At 34.7% G+C, this 16,950-nt stretch overlaps 1 protein-coding gene across 3 annotated transcripts in view; it reads right to left on the bottom strand.

Annotated features, from left to right (window-relative positions):
- Positions 1 to 16,950, bottom strand: part of Dgk (diacyl glycerol kinase 1) — a 911,622-nt gene that overhangs the window by 73,979 nt on the left and 820,693 nt on the right. For all 3 annotated transcript variants that reach the window (XM_085814117.1, XM_085814118.1, XM_085814119.1), the window contains 3 exons: positions 13,118 to 13,206; positions 12,906 to 13,022; positions 7,574 to 7,672 (listed from right to left, as the gene is read on the bottom strand). In XM_085814117.1, the coding sequence (XP_085670243.1) occupies positions 7,574 to 7,672; positions 12,906 to 13,022; positions 13,118 to 13,206 (305 nt within the window). The remainder of the gene's footprint in view (positions 1 to 7,573; positions 7,673 to 12,905; positions 13,023 to 13,117; positions 13,207 to 16,950) is intronic.

Raw genomic sequence — 16,950 nt, 5'->3', positions numbered from 1 at the left:
CATATCTTTCTTACATAATATTTTAGAGATATTAGGCATTATAGGCAGCATTACAATAATTTTTTTTTTGTTAAAATCCTTCAAAAGTTCTAGTTTATTTTGCATTCAATGTAACATGATATTCATTTCTCAGGTTTAAATTTTTCTTCTAGAGCAAAGTCATTAATTTTATTTAATATACGTGGGCTGATTCAATAAAAAAGGGTAATAAAAATACAAGAGGGAATTAAAAGGCATACTTGGCTATCCTTTTTCCACATAACTACCAAATTTATTTAATCATTTATCTGAACGCATGATCAACTTGTTTACCGGGGTTGGTAGAAATCGTCATAAGAAAGCCTCATAGTAGCTAAATGTTCTTTCAATTTTGGAAAAAGGAAATAGTAACTAACTGTGTGCTAAATCTAGGATATATGGGGGGGGTGACTCCAGACTTCCTACTTAAAACTTTTGCAGCAGTTCTTGAGTTTGGCAAGCAATAAGAGGTCGGGTAATGCCACGCAGCAAGATGACACCATCTCTCGACATGCCAGGGCGCTCGTGTCGTAACAATAGTCACGCTCCAGATATTCGATCAAGATAAGACCACAAAAATCCAGAATATGGTTGCCATAACTACACCGGCAGACGTTGTACTCTTAGAACTTCTTTTCATTAGTGATCCACCGTGTTTCCACTCCAGAGTAGCTCTTTTGGTTGTGAGGACGAAAACGATAAAGCCAGGTTTCGTTCCCAATAACGATGTATTCGATGAAGTGCTGTCTGTCAGAACTATAACGCTGAAGAAACATGACTGCACATCATTTCTGGGGTTTCCTGTTCCTCGGATAACGCCTGCTGATCACGACTGCACATAATTCGTGGGATTTCCTGTTCCTCGGATAACGTACGTGGTATCCAGCGGGTACAAACCTTGGAATATTGCAACACATCAGAAACGATACGCTGCTCGATACCACAGCTCAATGTCCCACAGCCCGATCCTTTCTTCAACTCACGCCGTGTTGATTTCTGTCGTTGATGAACTTGGACAGTAGGGCTCAGGACCCTATTGCGATTTTCCGAATACTCTCTGCCCGACTGAAAAGAGCGACACCATTTCGCTACATGCTGTAAGCTTATTGCTTCTTCCCCGTAAAATTTCACGACTTGATTGTGAATTTCAGATGCGGATACATTCTTTACCCATGAGAAACGAATTACGGCTCGCACGTCGAAGCAAGACCACTTTTCTAAACTTCTTGACATTTCGGTCGCTCTGACACGTCTCCAAAATTACTCTACCCACCAGAGTTGCTAGAAAATTAGTGCCATCTGTCTACACTTTGGGGAAAAAGTATTTCATTTACAGTAATTACTTTTAAAATTCCAAATGCTTGTAACATTTTTTTGGATCTATCTACCTATAAAGTACTTTGACTGTCATATTTTCACAATACTGTTTTAAAACTTTTCTCTGACTTAAGGATAATTTTTCTTTCTTATACTAAAACCTATTTCAATTTCAAATATTAAAGAAATTTTTAAAACAACTGAAACTGAGCTTCCTATTAGAATTATTTTTCTTCACAAGTAAAGCGGAAAATACACAAATTAATCAGCAACCCAAGTATCATGTTCAGAAATATATAATTAACGCAAACCATAAGCGACTAATAAACTTATATCTGCCCTAGTCACTGCTACTGTTAATTTTGAAAGTTTCGCGAACTTGTGATCTTAGACTAAGAATTTCTTATATGATCCCTATGATTCTTTGCATTATGAATGCAAAGAAAGTAAAATACAGTTTGCCGATAGTAAAGTTTTCTTCATTCACATTAAAAGCAGTAGTGAATAGTTTTAAAAGTTTAATTGAACTACAGAAGAATTCAAAATATTTAATATTTTTGGGATGGTTATTGGTTTTTGATTGTGGTACCTAACATAAATTTTGACATAAATGGAAATCTAAGATAATGAAATCCAGATATCGTAGGCCCCATGCCAAAGTCGCGAATCTGTCACACACAACTACAATCTATGTTATTTTTCGATATTTTACTCCACGTTAAAAGAACGAAATGTATATTATATGTGAACAGCATATCAGAGTTATTGTGTAGATGGTATTTGTTTTCAGATTCAACGCAGTGCCAAATGTCTAAAAGCATTCTTTTCGAAGCAGTGACTTTGAAAATTCATGGCGGTATCAACCGCGATATCCCATAACCTTGGTTTGTTGAAGTCCATTAACAAGAAGATAGTTAAATAGTATAAATACCACATCTCTGTGTTAAATTAAATAAACGTATTTTTGTTTAACGGAAAAAATAAGAAATAAATTATCTTTATAATTATAAAGCTAGAATTATAAAGCTAGAAAATAAATTATAAAGCTAGAAATTCATTTTCTATAAACTCAGCGATTGTAACAGGATTATGTACTTCTAAAAGAGCTTCCAACCAATAAACTCCTAGCATACACAATAAATACTGGCTTTGCTACAGTTGCCCGAACGTGAATGACTGATAAGCTCCAGACAGATAGTATTTGCATAAGGCTGTCCAGATTGGAAAGTGGTTAGTGACTCTGACTGCTGTATCGAAGGGCCCAGGTTCGAATCCCGGAGAAGGTATGGGTGTAAATTGTCTGTCCTTACACAGGAGATAACGATGGCCGCCTATTAGGTGCCTCCACAATAAAATGACCATAGCTTCTGGCCTTAGTAGTGGACAAAGCCTAAACTGGCTAGTACCCACTATAAAAAAGTATTCATATGAGTGGGTGAGTTCACAGCAAATAAAAGTGAATGGACGACGATTTTCATTTTTATATAATTATTTAGATATGACATCGGATACTGTGGCTCTCAAAATATTTAAACACCTAATACTTTGGTAACAGATACACTAGGAAGATAAGCACCAACAATTCTTTGAAACTCTGAGTGTGACATATTTTCCTTTATATTCTCTGATTCTCAGTGTTTGAAGTTAGTACCACCGGAAATTCAAGTTTCATACTTCATAACTCTAGGTAAAAGTTAAAAGTCATTCAAAGTTTCCAAATCAGAAGTACATATAAAATCTTGAGTGAATATTTCGAAATTTAAAATGCCATACTTTCCAAGTGCTTCACTTTTTATCGTCCAACTTTTGTAGGTGAGTCTATTCTACTTAATTACCCTTCTAGTTTTCGATATCCTAAAACTTAGAAATGCACCATCTCCTAAAAACATTTATTTTCTTTGTAACATTCAGTTCACAATAAAAACTTTTACGACACTACATAAAGATAATCGTATGGTCCTGTACTGTTACTTATTTCACATTTTGTATGATTCAATCGTTGATACACTAAAACCAAAAAGGTCTCGGCAGATCTCCTGTATTCAGATATACAGCTTTTTATTGAAACAAATGGGCCACAAATGATATTAAAGTGTATTTATGTACTTTACCCCAGCCATTAAATTTAGCCAGTTTGAAGAAGAATGGAGTAAGCTGGCTTTCAATTCCAATAAGAAATGTGTAAGTCAACCAAACTTTTTATTATCTGTACTGTCTTTTAAGTGTTTAATATTTTCATAAGTAATAAACTGGATTGCTGGGTTTTACTAATTTTATAATATTTAGTAATATCAAGAAAAGCAGAGGCAAGTGCACCATTTTCTTGCATATCATATACTTAGATACATACGTTAAAGAATATGATATTGCATTATGCAGCTACTGAGTTTATGTTTAACAACACAAGATTAACAGCTAATATAATATTATGTATATGCAATCTTCCGTAACAGCTCTGCTGCGCGAGATATACGAAGTTATGAAAATATCCATAATAAAACTTATTAACAATTTGTTTTGGAGAGATATCACTTTTGAGATGGAAAATTACAGAACACTGACAATCAATATAAATGATATATTTATTCGTCTAAGACAGAAATATTTAAGAATTAATGAAGACTAAAATCTGTTTCTGGGAATTAAAACTCGTATATGCCGCCCAGTCGGTATAGTGGTCAGCAAAGCTGACTGCGATAACGAAGGGCCTGGGTTCGAATCCCGGAGAAGGCATTTTTCTAAACTGTTCGTCCCTTCATAGGAAAGGCGATGATGGCCAAACTATTGAGTGCCTCCATAATAAAGAGACCACCACATCTGGCCTTGTATAGATTAATGGATTGGGTTACATTTGTAATTGTTCACAATCTGCCATTGGAAAAGAGAAACTTGTATATTATTTTTGGTTTGGTTTATGTGCTTATGGCAAAGCCTCGAATGCTATCTGCCTAAGGGTAGGGATGCCTTGGTGGACGAATTTCTAAGGGAAACTGGCTCGTATGCACGTTACACATGGGGAAAACGCCTATGCAGCTGGCCTGTTCGCACGATTCGAACTTCGAACCGAACTACCAGCGTTCAGCGACATTTTTTCCGTAAAATTAAATTAATGTATCATGTAATAACCTCTACCTTCCGGTAGTCTCAGAAAAGAAATAATATTTATCGCTGTGAAACACTTTTTTTTTGTATAAACTGAAAATGTAATTTAATATAGGAAACCTGATTGAAAAATTTTGAGACTGAAATTTTATATTATTAAAATTATAAGATTTACACGAAACCAAATTATTCTACAGCCTATTATGTGTTTTCTTTCCCCCTTCCGAATTTATGTTGCACATTTCACAGTGTATCACAAAGGATTCAAATACACGATCTTATTTCAGCATGCAGTTTCTTCCTTCCTTATCCGAAGAGAATTTCCGTCTGCATTACTGCCTTTCTAAAGTTAAGAAGGCTACCAAAATAGTACGGCATTACCTATAATCTACAAGTAAGATTATTTTAATGCTCAAACAGTAGTTTCGGAGAGTGCTGTAAATGCCATAGCGGCAACAAGTAACTGAATGTACCTTATCGAAACCACTGTTTCTTGACTACATCTGGAACTATCTTCATGATGACTTCTCGTAGATATTTTTCATAACAATGACTATTCATTCCGTGTTGATTGCTGTCCAATAATGGCAACTTCAATCGCAGGGGTATTATTAAAATATAAAATACTAAAGCACGGTCAAATATTTCATCATAATATGCTTAGTGTAGCATTTCAAATATTTCGCTATGGCTGTTCTTAAGTTTAATACAAGATTCTGTCATATCTATGTGGTATAATTATGGAGACGCTGCCTTTACTAACCAGTAAAAAAACTAGATATTTCCATATGCTTTGACCGCGTACTAAAAGTTGTGGTTAATCAATTCAAAGCAAGGTCACATCGATGTAGCCATAAAATCCAATACAGTGTTACCATGTATAATGTCAGAAAAGTGAAAGAGGTAATCTTAGAACACTTCCTGAGTTCTTCTATACGGAACCAATCAATATACAAGTATGAAATTTAATTTTATATCCGTCAGAAAAACTATATGATAGTTAATATCAGACATATTTTCGAATAGATGCAACAATTGTGGACGAGCAGAGTTTGATTATATACGTCGCAATGTGTCAATATGTATCAGCACAGTAAACAAAGTAATTGTGTAGCCTCAGAAGGCAAATTTTGTATTATTATTGTGGAATCAGAACGTCTAACATATGCGCTATAAAAATATAGCAGACATCATTTCTCAATAAAAGAGATGTATATAGATCTTCAGATTTTCCAAATATAGAGGGTGTTTACACATTTTTGTAACGATTTTGATTTTTTCCAGGAATTTAAATATTAATTTTAAAATACAAATGTGACTGGCATCCAATTGGAGAAAGGTTTAATTATTGTCTGCAGCATTAAAAATATTCTTTTCTTTATAATGTCATTGAAAAATAAACAAGGGATCGAAGGCTATATATTTGAGCTGTCGGAAGAGAAATACTCTTCTTCAATTATTAAAAAGTTATGAAAAGAATGGTTTTAATGTTTCTACGCGTAAAATAAGTGAGATAATTAATATGAAAGGAAAGAAACGTCAAAGTTTACATCTGACGGGGAAAAAGGGGCAAAAAATGCATACCCAACAAGCTACGTATACAGCTCTTATTAAATCTAAAGTCGCATCTCATGTTTTAAAGGCAAATCTGGCCCTTCTCCCAAGGAGCTATTGCAAAATCTTTAAATATCTCTGTACAAAATGTGAAAAAATTATAAAATCTGATTTAAAGCTAATGAAAATAAAAGCACACGATGTTCATCCTTAACGTCCTAAGACTATGTGCAGATTGCTGTATGAAAATTATTTGGCTGGTGAAAAATGGAAATATATAGTTGCAAACGATGAGGCTTGGATATCTGATTGCAGTAGAAAAAGATCGATTTACTATCGAAAAAGAGGTGAAAAAGGTTTTTGGTTCAGAGAAAACAAAGAAAGTTTTTCCAAAGATTTTTATGGTTATTACTGGATTCTCTTTTATAACGGAAAACTTAAAATAAAGAAAATAAATTCGGATTACTATCAGAAATATGTTTTAATATTTACTTTTAAAGAAGAAATTTCATCTCTTTATCCAAACAATCTTCTCTGTGTTAAGTTCCATTAGGATAAGGCACCAAGCAATACCTCTAAATCTACTGCTCTATATTTTTGAAAAAATGAGAAATAAAACCGGAATTGAAACTATTCCCTTTGTATCCCACCCAAGTCTCCTGATGTGTCTCCTATGGATTACTGCACATTTGGACTTTTGAAACAAGCTCTTTATAAGCGCATCCCAAAACATTGGATGGATTCTGGAAGATTGTGAAGGAGGAGTGGAATAAAATCAACTTTGTTGTTTTAAAAAAAAGGACTTCCATCTTGGAAATCAAGATGTAATATGGTAGTTCAACAAAAGAGCTATAAGACTGAACATGTTAGAAAATAAAATTCTAAAGTTTGTTTATATATAAATCTTTGCAAAATCGTTGCAAAAATGTGTGAACACCCTCTGTATATACGTATTATCGAATCCAAATGTATATTATCGTAGTATCGAAACCAAGATTTCTCACAAACTAAGACTAAAGAGGAAATCCAAAAAGAACAGGTGCATTGGGTGATTTCTTTCTTAAATAACTAATCTCAAGAAACAAAGACGAAAGAAACTTAGAAGAAAGAAAGGAAAGCATAAGAAACAAAGACGACATCTCTCAATGAGCTGGAAAAATGCATTACTATCTTCTGTATAAACCTGACATTCAAAAGCATACATGCTTGGAAATGCACTATTGGATAAACATTTTATAAGCAACAAATACAGAAAATATTGCTATATGATATCTGTATACTAAATATATTAAAAAATCGTTACTATTACACCATCTTTTCAAAAGCAAATCTCTATTAATACCATTTCAAATTTTTTTGTGAATATTTTGTTTTCAATTTGTTTCATTCAAATTTTTTAGTGGACTACTTCTTTTATGAATACGCTACATTTACCAAAGTAATATTAAAAATTTACACTTTCCTATTTAACAGGCATTATTTCATATTAACATTTTGGATGATGTTATATGGAAGCAAAAGCACATATGTGTTATTACGAAGAAATGTAATTTGAAAATGCATAAATGTATGTTGTACTTACAAGAACGATTGGGCAGATGCATGTGGGAGGTAAGATGTGATCCCTGTGTTCGCCGAGTGTACATTCGGGTTTGACCTGAGAGGCACAATGGTTATGAAGCTGAAAAAGGAAAAAAATGTTCTAAGATAACTTCCATTCACAATAATAATGCATATAAAGTTAATGTCATGTATTCTTAGGCGGTAAAAATCAACAAATATAAAAGGTCATGGAATCTGCATTTGAAAGTTAGCTATTAAGCTGCCTAGATTTACGAAAAACACCATAAGATTTATAAAATGATAAATAGTCTTCTGTAGCCTTTCAGTTCGATGCGTCCGACTTGAGCAAAAAAAAAAAAAAAAAAAAAAAAAAAAAAATCCAGACTTAAAATTGCAACACATTTCGCGTTCTTGATAGTCATAAAATGATGAAACAAAATTTTATCAGTGTCGGTTTTCTTTAGAATTCGAAATCACAAATTTCAGAAAAAAATTTTCTAAAAAGAGTTTTATTTGGTGTCTCAAAATCCACTCTGATTATATTTAATTGCAAAACAATAATTGTATTTCTAATTAAAATTAAGGATAAATCTGGAAACTAACATTTTTGCATGTGTCTTTAACAAGTTCTGCTAGACATCGATACAATTCAGTTTAAAGAAAATGAAGTCTTCTGGCAATATAACTTGTAAATAACGTCATGTATTTCCAAATTTTTGAGTTTGGGGAACATAACTAAAGAGCAAATGTTCCCCTTTCTAGTCGGACGCAACAAACGAAGTTTCGAGAATTTTCATTTAAGAACATTCCATTTCATGGCAAAAAGACATCGTCGAAAATTCTCGAATTTCTGTGAAGCCATCTTTCGACTTAACGGAAAACATTCCATATACAAAGACAACATTAAAAACAATACAGAACTGCTTAAAAAAGATTACTAAACAACAATTCAAAACACGAAAGAACAAAAGCAAGATTGTAGTTACACAGAGACAAGTCTATGCTTAAATGAGTGGAGAAGATTTCGGTTGCCGAACTCACTTTACATCAAGACATTTATACATTTATCTTTGCCATAGCCTTAACTTTCTATTACAATTTCACTAATATCGTTCCCTAAAGATAAATTCAAGTTACATATAAAAAAGCCAGAGAGCGAAATTATATAGTAAAGTTTAAAGCTTTTTTCTTGTAATCCGTTAGGATAGGACGACTCTCAAAGTTAACAGTATCAACTAGTGCACAAAAGTTCTCTTCTAGTTTTAAAAATTCGCGTACAAAACTGATATTATAAGCAGAGTCTTATGTCCTGGGGAATTGGCATATGGTATTTCGCTTCTATACGTTTCTTTTGCTTTAGGGTTTTGTATAAAATATTGAGCAGGTATTCATGATTAACAAAGTTAGCCTATCACTGGTAGCTAATAAACGTTTGGCTTCTTTTTAATAGAAGTCATAAATGAATGTTATTATTTACCTAACAACAGATTATATGCGAATGCTGCCCAATTCAAAAATATGTTTAGGAAAGAAGTATGCGGATAAAAAACGATTATGATGTAGGTGTTATATAACACAATCAACCTCATCTTATTAGCAGTAGCTTTCGGTCTTTGGTGAATCGTAATGGTAATATTTGTTCTGGGATAGTAGCTGTGAGATAGAATGTACACTTACAGTTGAAATGACGCTTCCTTTTTTACAAAAAATGTAAAGCCTACTCGGACAAATTTATTTTTCGAATAACTATAAATAAGTGGGGTATCAGAAAATATGTTTTAGGCCTCTTAGGCCCTTGACAGGCCTAGAAAGAGCTTTTTCTTAGCAACAAAGCAAGCAAAAATATTCAAAATGCTGAGGAAATAATATGATTTACCGACAATACATTTCAAATGGAACTTCTGGCGACGTAGGGGTTTTCTTCTATAGCTTGTGAATAGGTTTTCTTATTTCCAAATGACCAATAATTTATCTTGACAGTTTTTTAAATTAAAATGTTCTGATTAGAAAAATGCTTAGAGAAATGTTCCTAAAATATTTCAGTAAAACACTGGAATATATTTTACAGGTATTTTGTATTTATCGAGTAGTATTTTCAGTTTTATTATACGATTATACCACTAAATCATTTATTAAATACCATATTTTAGAAATTAAAATCGCCAGTCAATAAATATATATTTACAATGCAATTTACTGAAAAGAAATTAGAACCCAAAAAATCACAAATTTCATTATTTCACGTATTAGTTCTCATTCCTAGTCATAAACTAAGCATTATATCTGTCAACCCATTTCATGCAAATAATAAAATTCCCTTGCTCCATTTTAAATGCGCACCTACTTTTATCAGGCATTAATTTGTTCAGTAGTAGATCCAATTATTCTGCTGCAAAAATCTGGATTTCAGAGCTCACGTGTTTTTCACGTATGATCTACAGTTCCTAACTGACTTCATAGTCTTTTAGAGTTTCCATGTATTTGAAATTACCAATAATTTATAATCATCAAAAATAACAGTTATGTGTTAGCATTGATAACTTGTATATGATTCATTTTATGGCATTTATAGACACCAGATTCGGCAACCGAAACAATTCTCTCTTCGCAACTAAGACAGAAAACGTAATATCTTGCTCACCAGTAAGAATACAGCATTCAAATATGTGTTTCATTTAAAATGCACACACTGAAGTTCGATGAAAACATGCATTTAGTCGAGAAGCAACATACATGCGACAAATTACTCACGACAAACAAATTTAACAAAATGCATAAAAATTTTAATAGCGAATCGTTTAAACTTGCTTTATGATAGAGGGAAATTTAAAAATGACGAAACTAAAATTGAAAATTAAATTTTAATGCCCTTGAAGCCATTAAAATGATAGAAAGCCTAAAAGCTTACTAAAACCTCTAGTTAGGGGTGAATCCCTGTATCTGACAACAAGTTAAAAATTCGTATTTGCAGTATGTTTTCGCCAATGCTTAATCTTGCAGTAAGCAAAGAGTTAAAGTAAAAGGAAGAAAGAAATAAAATAAAAATAAAAAAATTGATCACAAGTTGCACAACCTATTTAGGAAGAAGCAAAACACTTCATGCTATTCCAAAACAGATATCAGACTTGTAACATACTCAACTTCCGTCAACTTATATCTGGCGTTTGAGTTTCAGACGCAGTCCATGGACACCAAAACCAACTTTGACGAGGTGGCTTGAAGAACGCATAAACTATACGACTTATTCGACAACTTTTGCGTTATCAACCAAGTTGTTGAAAAGTCGTATAGCATATGGGCTCGCTGTCGGTCCATGGTACTTCATTGCTTTCACGAGATATGCTCTTGAAAAATACGCAGCCAGAGCAATCTTGTGGTTCGCTCACTGTCATATCAAACAATTGCTGCATTCCACATTATCTACACAAGATTCCTATGTCGACACATTCATTTATTTCCATTATCAGTACGAGAATGTTAGCAAAAATCTCTTACATGAGTAAAGGTTGTGCTGTGAACAATTCTTCAGTTTGATAATAATGTCTCGAGCAACAAGATAAAACAAAAACGATTCTGTTTTGCGTTGAAAACTTTTAATTCAATATTTGCACCATGCTGAGAAATTTAAACTACACCTGTTTGAACAAAATTAATTTTCTTCCCATAACATTTTAATTTTACTTATAGTTGATTATTTATTCAGTTTTGATAACTCAGCTTTCTTGTTAATTAATTATAGAATGAGAATTTACATAATTAAAAATACAAGTAAACCTCAGTATAAAAGCTGAATGTATGCGTTTGGAAGATACTAAAAATGTAAAATTTAATGCCTTAATATTTTATATAATAAATAGAATTAAGTGAAATTTTCTGAAACATGTTGTTAATAGTTATTGAAGTACTATAATAATTAGTAAAATGCGTGACACAAAATTATATATACAACGAGTACCATAAATGTTGTGACAAACTTCTATGTGAGGTAGGACACATCATAAGGTTTGAGAATTGCCTAGAAACCCATGCCCAGAAATGTCAGGGGTAAATGGTAGCAGAGGTAGAAGATGGGAAAAGAAACAAGAGTGATTAATTTTAAGCATTTATTGGACATGAATACAAATGGTGTACGACAGCTTGAATCTTACAACAGATGGTCGAAGTTTGCACCATCAGACGCCAAACATGCCTGACACGGACGGATCATTTATTGCCGGACATGTTCAAACACACTCGGAGTTTCTTTGATTGTAGCAGCTGCGCAGGCAAGTCTTGCCACGAGATCCATTCAGACACAACAGGATCGTGATACACGACACTTTTGATGGCTTCTCACAAAACGAAATCAAGGCTCGATAAATCCGGTGAGTGTGGAGGCCAGGGAACGAGTCCACCACGCCCTATCCATCGATGCGGAAATAATCTGTTCAAACGGCTACGAACATCCAGTCCAAAATGAGCAGCAGTCCCCATCATGTTGGAACCACATGTTGCGCCTCACATTTGGTGGAACATCGTCAAGCAAATCGGGAAGAACTTGCTCCAGAAGGATCAAATAATTCGCGCCATTCAAATGGTCCTTCGGTGTCAAGCATGTTTGGCGTCTGATGGTGCAAGCATTTGTTGTAACATTCAAGCTGTCGTACGCCATTTGTATTCATGTCCAATAGTTTAAAATTAATTACTCTTGTTTCTTTTCCCATCTTCTACCTCTGCTACCACTTATCCCTGACATTTCCGGGTATAGGTTCTTATGCAATTCTTAATCCTTATGATGTGCCCTACCTCCCCTAGAAGTTTGTCGCAACGTTTACGGTACACCGTGCATATATCTATATCTATTCATAATTATAATCGTTTTTATAATTTTGAACTACACAACCTAAAAGATTAGTATTTACACTAGAAGTAGTGTGGAAAAGGTAACATAGGTAAAACAAAGCAGAATTAAAAAGTATAATTTGCTTATAAAACTTCCTCTTCAGATAGTAATTTTAAATTTTTCGTTTTCGGCGAGGGGTTAAAAGTTGGCCAGAAATAAAACTTGATTAGAAAGTTAAGCGCAGAATAATTATTTCACGAAAGAGAGTCACATATTCGCAAAAAAGTTTAATAATAATTTTGAAGAGCATTCTTTAGTAAGCCCATTTATAACATTAAGAATACGGAATAACGAGCTGTAAGGTAGAATATATATAGTATTTTCTATTAACCAAAATGCGGCAATAATATAGTTTAGTAAATCATATGTTTTATACAACTACTACTATGCAAAACACTAAAATTTTAAAACTGTGAATGGTAGCATTTTTATTAAAAGAACAAGGTACATAAAACAGAATACGACCTACAGTCATGTGGCACCAGCGACAGTGAAGACCAGTGATGCCGTTATATGATTTAATAGGTTTCTTGCATTTGCTACATTTTCCTGTACAGTTGCCTTCCGTCCAGTGGTGAGTTAACGTCTGAAAGATTAAATATTTTTTTAACCATATCTACGCATTCTCGCAATTCAGCAACACAGAAATTATTATACTCTAAAGAAAGGAAATTTACTCACATGGGATGTTTTTTTGGACTTGACATAGGTGCTTATACAGGATGCTGGGGCTCTTTGGACACACCTTTCATGAACAGTATACTTGCAAACTAATTGTCAAGAAAACAAAGATCCAATGTCGCATATAAGAAAAACATACTATAAAAGTAATGACCTTTTCGCATATAATATTCTTTAATTAGTGTAGAAGGCAGAGATTAAGGTTTACTTGATATCCGAATAGAAACGAATAAAGGAAAAATTAACAAATACTTTCAAAAGCAAATAGTTTGAAAAAGATAATGTACTTTTTACACAATCGTTCAGATCTTCGGAACACGTTTGAAGAACTTTGAAAAAAATACAGGGTGTCCACAAATAGCGCTCAAACTCTGCACAGCCAGATTCTTCGTTGTAATGACATAAAAAGTGCCCAAAGAACTGTATCTGTACGATCCATAGTTTACGAGAAAAATATGTCACAGCCGGTACAACGGAAAAAAAAAAAAAAAAAAAACACCTTATTAGACATATCAACAGCAGTATTTGCATATCTTTCCAGACGATAACGTTCAAAACGTTCGCTGCGCATTTCGGCAGCAAAACGATGGTCAGGAACGCTAATCTGGAAATGTGTAGACTAGCATACTCAGGAACCGCCTGCTGGAACCATATCTGTTGTCTGAACGGCTCACGGGACAGTCCTACTTGACATTTCTCTGCGATGTCTTAACCGAGTTCTTTGATGACATAACCTTAGCTGCAATACACGGCTTTTGGTTCCAACATGTTGGGGCTCCGGCGTATTTCTGTGCTCCCGTACGTGATTGGCTATATATATATATATATATATATATATATATGGCATAGCCCGGCCGCTGGATCAGACGCGGAGGTTCAGTTCTATGCGCGTCCCGATCACCAGATCTCACACGGTTGGATATTTTCCTATGAGGCCATCTCAAGAAATTGGTGGTTTAGACCCGAATAGTCTTAGTAAGCCGCACGGGTGTCCAGATTCTGCTCTCAACTCAACTCAACTCAACTCAAGAAATTGGTGTATCAAGACGTAGTGATTACACAAACGGAAATAGTTGTTCGTCTGGATTCTTCTTGTACTTCGGTGGACACCGCGCTGCTGCGACGTGTGCACGCATCCATTCCACAGTGGGAGATGCACTACTCTTCCTCTTTCCAGATCCCTGAATGAGTCCTCTTAGAGTCCTGACGTGTGTAAAAGTCCAAAAATGAAACTTCTTCATTTGAGATATTTGAGATAAACTTGTAAAAGAGAAGCCTTGGGTTTCGGAGATCAGCAAGCCATTTCTGGGTCATCTGCAGAAGGACAGAGAAGTGGGAAAAGCTGTACGGAACACATGAAGAGGTTTGTAAAAGTCGAAATGTGGTGAGCTTACAAACCACTGAGTGAGTAAGCTGAGCTCTCTTTGGTCGGTTTAGATAGACTGTAACAAGTGAACGGCGGATGGGCGAAGAAGTCTGAGCTTTCTTTGGTCGGCTTAGGTAGACTGTAACAAGTGAACGGCGGATGGGCGGAGAAGTCTATCTTCGTCAAGTATTTCGTAACTTCAGATTTTAGCGAAATTAGGCTGGCCGTAGCTGATCGCTCTGTAGAAGAATTTTTCATCGATGCGATTCAGAAATTCTTGAATTTGTTCCAAGTTTAGATCCGAGTGCAGACTAAGATTTCTGACGAAGTAGGGAGCTCCGGTGATTATTCTTAAAATATTGTTTTGAAGGACTTGGAGTTTTTTGTACTCCTTGTCTTTTGCGTTTGCCCAGGCAGGGAAAGCGTATGTGAGAATCGGTCGAATGGCCGTAAAATAGTCTGTTTTCAGATGCAGAGATACCTGTTCACATTTTAACAGCGGGTCTGAACATAATTTTGTAGGCCGTTCCAGATACTTGGATCACGTGATCGTTCCATGAGAAATTACTATTGAAGATAACTCCGAGGTAGCTTGCTTTGTTGACCCTTGGGACTAGGGAGCCAAAAAGGGTGACTTGAGTTTTAATTTGGTCGAATATACGATACTTCCTGATAAGAAGAATTTTAGATTTTGAGGGCTGAATGCTGGTTTTGCAAAAACCACACCATTTTTCTATGGCTGGAATTTTCTCTTGCAGCCTGGCCAGAGCATGGTCCGATCGACGTGATTTGGAAACAATTGCGGTGTCATCGGCGTAGCTGGCTAGGAGAATGTTAACGTCATCTGGAAAGCTGGGGAAATCGTTAATGTAAAGTATGTAAGATAAAGGGCCAGGGATGCTACCTTGTGGAATACCAGCTAGGATATTCTTTACTGTAGAAATCGCCTTTCCATGTTTCACAGTAAAAGTGCGCTTTTCGAGGAAAGAGTTTATGAGCAAAACCAGTTCACGAGGCAGGTCGAATCTGATAAGCTTGTAGAACAGATCTGGATGTCAGACGCGTTCGAAAGCTTTTGCCACGTCTAGCATCAGGATTGCAACACTCATTTTATTGTGGATCGCCGAGCCTATGAATTCACTGAGGCGAACGAGTTGTCCCGAAGTAGAGATTTTTTTCCTAAATTAATAATGATGATCCGCTAAGCATTGAAGGTTGTTGATCAATCTATTATATATAAGCCTTTCGAAAATTTTGCTGATAGATGACAGCAGGCTAATGGGCCTGTAGTTTGCCGAATTTTCATTCTCCTTTCCTGGTTTCGGAATGAGAAAGATATTTTCATGTTTCCAGGCCTGTGGGAAGTACTGATTGTAGAAGCAGGGGTTAAAAGTACACATAAGTTTGTAGAAAGGTTTGAACGGCATGTCCTTGAGCATCAGATTGTTGACTGCATCGCAACCTGGAGCTTTTTGGGGTTTGAGAGATCTGATGATTTTATTTACTTCATGAGGAGTGACTAGATTTGCGACGCTCACAGCACTAGGCGCGTTAATCCATTTATATGCATGGCGGACACTTTGAACAGCTGCCTTTAATACTGCTGTTGATGAGCCAAATAAAATGTCTTTTCGTTGCACCGACTGTGACGTATTTTTATCGTAAAGTATAGATCGTATAGATACAGTTCTCTGGCCACTTTCTATGTACTCCCAACGAGAAATCTGGCTGTTCAGAGTTTAGGCGCTATTTTTGGGACACCCTGTATTTAAGAATTCCAAAACTGAAGACTTGAACATCCAAAGTGTGTTTCAGTAAGGTTGAGATAAGATGGTTTCCGACAGGGTTATTAATCCATTTTTCTAATGATTTCTAGCTGTGATTTTAATGCCAATTATGTTGATTTAAGATGCTATTAAGGGGTATCAGCAACCCCTACACCGACAATGTTAAACTGGCCATTTTCGATATGTCTTTTCTCAACATCTGCTGTAGATACACGCTTGAAATGTTTTGTGTAATTAAAGTATACCTATGTAATTATACTGAAATGAGCTTTTGAAACATTTTGAATTTTAGAGTAATTTACAGAATATTTTGTTAGGCATAGTAAAATTTAGCACTTTTCTCACACACAAAAAAAAAAAAAAAAAAAAAAAAATAATAATAATTTTTTTTCTTAGATTATCACAAAAAGCTCATTTCAGTAAATATTAGGAAACCGAATAAATAAGCCATAAAAATTTTAGATACCTGTGAGCAGTAGTTCTTGAGAAAAGGTCCATCGAGTATAAAAAAATCACGTTTGGAGAAAAACGCGTTTTTATGTAAAAAGCCTCATTTATCAAAGCACTCAATGAGAAATTAAAACTAGATTTTTTACAGTTCTAATTTTCATTGAGATTAAAGAATGGTATTTTTAGAAAGATAAAAGTGTAGAGAATTTGAAAATGCATAAATCCGAAAT

This window comes from Stegodyphus dumicola, chromosome 3, assembly GCF_044657685.1.
Source record: "Stegodyphus dumicola isolate Sdum_Otavi_A_Nest chromosome 3, ASM4465768v1".
Taxonomy (NCBI): Eukaryota; Metazoa; Arthropoda; class Arachnida; order Araneae; family Eresidae; genus Stegodyphus; species Stegodyphus dumicola.
The sequence above is the reverse complement of the archived record's forward strand: the minus strand, read 5'-3'. Positions and strand labels throughout refer to the sequence as shown.